This window comes from Capsicum annuum, chromosome 6 (assembly GCF_002878395.1).
Source record: "Capsicum annuum cultivar UCD-10X-F1 chromosome 6, UCD10Xv1.1, whole genome shotgun sequence".
Classification (NCBI taxonomy): domain Eukaryota; kingdom Viridiplantae; phylum Streptophyta; class Magnoliopsida; order Solanales; family Solanaceae; genus Capsicum; species Capsicum annuum.
Genome location: NC_061116.1, coordinates 220,549,160 through 220,555,090, shown reverse-complemented (window position 1 = coordinate 220,555,090; position 5,931 = coordinate 220,549,160). Strand labels below are relative to the sequence as shown.

Genomic DNA, 5,931 nt, shown 5'->3' with positions numbered 1-5,931 from the left:
CATTTATCACATTCATTTATCTTAAATCCGTTTGCCAACATGGTTTGGTCAAACTTTGCATGCCATTGCTTAGGTGCTTGTTTTAGTCCATAAAGTGACTTAACAAGTTTACACACCTTATTTTCTTTCCTGGAACCACAAAACCCTCAGGTTGTTCCATGTATATTTCTTCCTCCAAATCTCCATTTAGGAATGCGGTTTTCACATCCATTTGATGGATTTGAAGATCATATACCGCCGCCAAGGCAATTAACATTTGAATCGAGGTTATCCTTATTACCGGAGAGTATGTATCAAAATAATCAAGGCCTTCCTTCTGGTTGAAACCTTTTACTACAAGTTTTGCCTTGTATTTGTCAATAGTACCATCCTCCTTCATTTTTCTTTTGAAGATCCATTTAGAACCTAAAGATTTATTTCCGGGAGAAAGGTCAACCAATTCTCATGTATGGTTGTTAAGATTGAATCTATCTCACTATTGACTGCCTCTTTTCAAAATGATGAGTCTAACGACGACATCGCTTCTTTAAACGTTTGAGGCTCATTTTCTAAGAGAAATGTTACAAAATCCGATCCAAATGAAGTTGACGTTTTTTGATGTGTACTGCGTCTTGGATTTTCTTCGTTATGTACATTCTCACTTGGTTCATCTCGAGATCGTTTAGATCCTCCACTAGACTGTTCATGTCTAGTTTTATATGGATAAATGTTTTCAAAGAATTCACCATTATCTGATTCAATTACCGTATTTTCATTTATATCCGGATGTTCTGATTTATGAACCAAAAATCGACATGCTTTACTGCTTTTAGCATATCCTATAAACACGCAGTCCACCATTTTAGGTCCTATCTTAACCCTTTTAGGTATAGGAACTTGAACCTTTGCTAAACACCCCTACACTTCGAAATATTTCAAGTTAGGTTTCCTTCCTTTCCATTTCTCGTAAGGAATTGATTGTGTCTTACTATGAGAAACTCTGTTGAGTATACGATTGGCCGTAAGGATAGCCTCCCCCCCCCCATAAGTTTTGCGGTAAACCAGAACTTATAAGTAAGGCATTCATCATTTCCTTCAAAGTTCGGTTTTTTCTTTCCGCAATTTCATTAGATTGAGGTGAATACGGGGCCGTAGTTTGATGGATTATTCCATTCTCTACACATATTTGCACAAAAGGAGATTTATATTCTCCGCCCCTGTCACTTCTTATTATTTTGATCTTTTTGTCTAACTGATTTTCAACTTCAATTTTATATTGCCTAAACGCATCTATTGCTTCATCCTTACTATTTAGCAAACAGACATAACAATATCTAGTGCAATCGTCAATAAAAGTTATGAAATACTTTTTTCTACCACGAGATGGTGTTGACTTCATATCACAAATGTCAAGTGTGTATTAAGTCTAAGGGATTGGAATTCCTTTTAACAGACTTACAAGGATGCTTTGCATACTTTGATTCTACACATGTTTGACACTTAGATTTATTGCACTCAAAGTTTGGCAAAACTTCTAAGTTAATCAGTTTTCGTAACGTTTTCTAATTAATATGGCCTAAACGTTCATGCCATAAATTATAAGACTCAAGCAAGTAAGAAGAATTTGAATTTTTATTCATTTCAACAGTCATTACATTCATCTTATAAAGGCCTTCCGTGAGATAGCTTTTTCCTACATACATTTCTCCTTTGCTAACTACTATATTTTCAGAGACAGTTACACATTTGAATCCGTTCTTATCTAGGAGTGAAACAGAAATTAAGTTCCTACATAACTCCGGAACATATAACACATTGTTCAGTGTGAAGACCTTGCCGAAAGTCAATTTTAAGCAAGTTTTTCCTGTTCCCTCCACCTTAGCAGTAGCGGAGTTGGCCATGTAGATTGTTTCTTCTGCTTGACCCGGAGCAAAGGTCGAGAACAACTCTTTGTTTGCGTAAACATGGCGTGTGACCCCTGAATCCATCCACCACTCGCGTGGATTACCCACCAAGTTGCATTCCGTGAATATAGCACACAAATCGTCATAATCTTAGTTGGACTCAATCAGATTCGCTTGGTTCTTTTTCTTCCCTTTCTTCGGGGCTCGACAGTCTGTGGACTTGTGGCCAATTTTGCCACAGTTGAAGTATTTTTCCTTAAACTTTTTCTTGGGTTGATTGCTTCCATGTTCAACATTCTTTCTTTTCTTCGAGTTGTTTTGGCAATCTTCTACAATATGTGCTCTATTAATTGTAGAACTCCCCTTTGACTTTCTTTCGGCAGCTTTATTATCCTCTTAAATACGAAGTCGGACAATAAGATCTTCAACTGTTATCTCCTTGCGTTTATGCTTTAAGTAGTTTTTGAAGTCTTTCCACAAAGGTGGTAACTTCTCAACTATCGCTGCTACTTGAAAAGCATCATTCACAATTAAACCTACAAAACAGTTTATGTGAGTATTAAAAACATTTTTAATTTGTTCAACTAAGGTATTTTTAAAAAATATACCTTCTGCTAGGAGATAATGTATGATGACTTGCAACTCTTGTACTTGAGAGACAACAGATTTGCTATCAATCATTTTGAAGTCCAGGAATCGTGCAACAAGGAATTTCTTAATTCCCGCATCCTCCGTTTTATATTTCCGTTCAAGTTCCCCCCACAGTTCCTTTGATGTCTTGGTTCCACTATAGACATTATAGAGGTCGTCTTGGAGACCACTCAGAATATAGTTCCTCCAAAGGAAATCCGAATGTTTCCAAGCTTCTACAATAATTAAGCGGTCTTTGTTCGAGGTTCCCTCGGGCACCTCAGGAGTGTCTTCGCTAGTGAAACGTTGCAAACATAAAGTGGTGAGGTAAAAGAACATCTTTTGCTACCACCGCTTGAAGTCAATTCCCGAAAATTTTTTGGGTTTCTCCGCCGGTGCCATTGTTGGCGGAGCATTTGTGCGACTTGATGAAGCAATATTATTTGCCCCCACAGACGTTGTCGCATCCATCATTTGACTTTCAGTTGTCATTTTTTTTTTCCTTTCACCACAAAACAGAAAATTTAGTATTTTCCAGAATACTATTTATAAAGTTAAATAACTTGAAACTTTTCTTCTTGTTTCTAGTTAACGATGAAGTTTTTATAACTTCGAATCGTCAACCGAATGAACCTTAACTTGTGATGAAGATTTTATGTCTTCTAATCACTAGCTAAATTCAAGCGGAGTAGAAAGCCTAAGCTTTTAATCTCCAAAAACAAGCAATACGGATTCTATAGTAAATTATTCCTTAAGATTGTTATCCCTCGTGGTGTACTCGGGTACGCAGAAATCTGTATAGCAGAATAACAACTTCAAGTAGTTCAAGTTAAACAAGAACTTTATGAAGTTAAACAAATACCCTTAACACAAAATGAAATGATCTTTCCAAGAGGTGTATTTTTCTTATTAGAAATAAAGATGAAAAACAGAAAATGGCCAAGTCGTCCGAATTCACGGATTTTCCTTAAGGAATAATTCCCCTCACGGTATCCGAGGTTATGGAATCTTCCTCCCAGGATAAAATGGTCAACAATTCAAGTATAGCGGTACCTCAAACACTTGAATTCTTCGAATGCAGTCAATGGTTCAATGATCACACAAAATAGTTTTTCAAGAGAGAAGAAGATAGTTTATAATCTGAAAATTCCTGTTTCAAAACTTGTGGAGAAAGCAGGTTTATGCCTCTTCCGAAGCCGAGCGAGCGACGACAACGACGACGCGAGGCATCACCTAGTTCTTGCCTCACTATCCATGTGGAGTTAGTGTTCATTAATATAAACAATACAAAGTTCTCTTCTTCCACCAATGTGGGAGAAAGAGTATACTTTCTAAATTGGGAGTACACCTTCTAAATTGGTGTCTTCTTCCTTCCACCATTTTTTCTCTCCATTTTTTCCATTCACACTTCATTCATATACTATGAACCCAACAATTATGTGTTAACAACTTTAAGGATATCAAAGTCATTTTGACAACAAAAAAGTGATTGACAACACTTGTTTACCAAACAGATCAACAAATTTTTTTCAGTTTCAGCACTTCTATCCAAACAGTTATCTGCTTAATTTAAAAACACTTATTTTAAGCTTTTAGTCACTTAAGCTAAAAAGTAATTTTTTTAATCCTATCCAAATGGGCTCTTAAAACAGTGGAGTGTGGATGTCTATTTTTCAAATGATTGTATAAGAGTTTAAGTTTGATGCACTGTCGGTGTAATTTTTTTTTTACACCATCAGGTGACTTTTACCTGTTATAGCAGGTCATTCATTTTTATATTTTTACCTGAGAAATGAATGACCTACTACAACAGTAAAAGTTATATGATAGTATAAAAAAAAAATTACACCACGATGCACCAAACTTAAATTCATTGGTTGAATATTTATCCGATAGTAAGGGAATAACCTGCTTCTTGATTAGAAGATACCATCTTCAAATCTTTTCGAAATTTTACTGGAGTTTTATAATATTTTATTCGATAATTTACTTTCTTAAATTAATCAACCAATTGAAATAAAAAAAAAAAATGCTCACCCCTTCAAAACATAAATCCTATAATTTTGCTCCTTTTGTTATTATTATTTAATTATATTTATTTATACAAATCCTATACTATTCACAATTTTTAAAAAAGCAGTTTCACCCTTTCTTGTTTCATCTCTCTGCTTTCCTATATCACCTCCCCGCCATTTCTTTTTCCCCCATGCAACCTCGCTTTCCATTGTTACGTGACTAGTTTTTGCTCTTTCCTCCAATTTTGCTTCTCCAAAATTCTTTATGAATTTGATGAAAAATGTGCAAATTAAAACACAATGTCAGCTTTATATCATCCTTTGCGATTATGGTATTCATGGCGAATTACGCTGCTGGGCAGCAAACAGCTGGCAATGATTCCATGGGGATGGAGCTACTTAAAGCGGCTCTAGCTTCACGGGTCAAAAATTTGTCCACCATTATGACCAAAAATTTGAAAGGCCAGTTGGATTTTTGCATCGAAAATGTGTATGTCATTACCATATTTTTCTTTTTTATAAATGAACCTAACCATTTTCTGCATGCATCATTTGGGATTCATAGGATAATGGAAAAGTTGTTATCATGTGAATAAGAGGTTACAGGTTGAAGTTGTGGAAACAACCTGCTGCGTATAATCGACCTATTGTGGTCCGGCCCTTCCCAGACTCCTTATATAATGAGAGCTTTAGTGTACGAGGTTGTCCTAAAGAAAAAGGATCATGGTTCATTAGCTGTGGTCGGCTATATGAATTCTCAATGTCTATTCCATTTGATTTAACGCTTGTTTTTTGGGGTCTGTACTCAAAAGTTGCTTTTTTTCTTTCCATCTTAGTAACTAAGAGAATAAGGTTGTGATGCATATGTAGTGTCATAAAGAGGTTCTTCTTCTCCTTTCTTATTGAACAAGGAAAAGCATGCCTAATGAGTAAAGACAGTTGTTATTCTGTCAGTAATATTGTGGTATAGAGGGGAATGGAGTTGTTTTCTTTCTCCTAAAACACTAGGTGATTTCTTCCCATCTGTACTATCTTTGGTGGGCAAGAGTTACCTGGTATCTCTGTTGCTGGTTGGAGATGACATATATCCCGTGGAATTAGTTGAGGTGTGCGAAAGCTGGTCCAGACATCATAGTTATCAACCAAAAAAATTGTTTCATTTATTTTTGTGATGGTGTTTGGCTTCGATGATTCAAATCTGTGGAACGTTACAATTTATTTTCAGTTGATGACTTTTGATTGTGTTACAGAGAAACTGAGTGGGAGGCTGCTTTCAATTTCTCCGATAACACAGATTTTCTGCAAGGGTGTCTTAGACAGACAAAAGGTACTCATCTTTTCTACCTTGAAAAAATTTCTTTGAAATCTTGCAGAATGATGTCACTATATAGGATTATAGTTTC

At 35.8% G+C, this 5,931-nt stretch overlaps 1 protein-coding gene across 1 annotated transcript in view; it reads left to right on the top strand.

Moving 5' to 3' along the window:
• The first annotated feature begins 4,617 nt into the window (after positions 1-4,617).
• LOC107875597 (ABC transporter G family member 28-like) overlaps positions 4,618-5,931 on the top strand; it is a 13,191-nt gene continuing 11,877 nt past the window's right edge. Inside the window, exons 1-2 of the mRNA XM_016722368.2 lie at positions 4,618-5,018; positions 5,779-5,855. Coding sequence (XP_016577854.2) covers positions 4,810-5,018; positions 5,779-5,855 — 286 coding nt within the window. The 5' untranslated portion in view covers positions 4,618-4,809. The remainder of the gene's footprint in view (positions 5,019-5,778; positions 5,856-5,931) is intronic.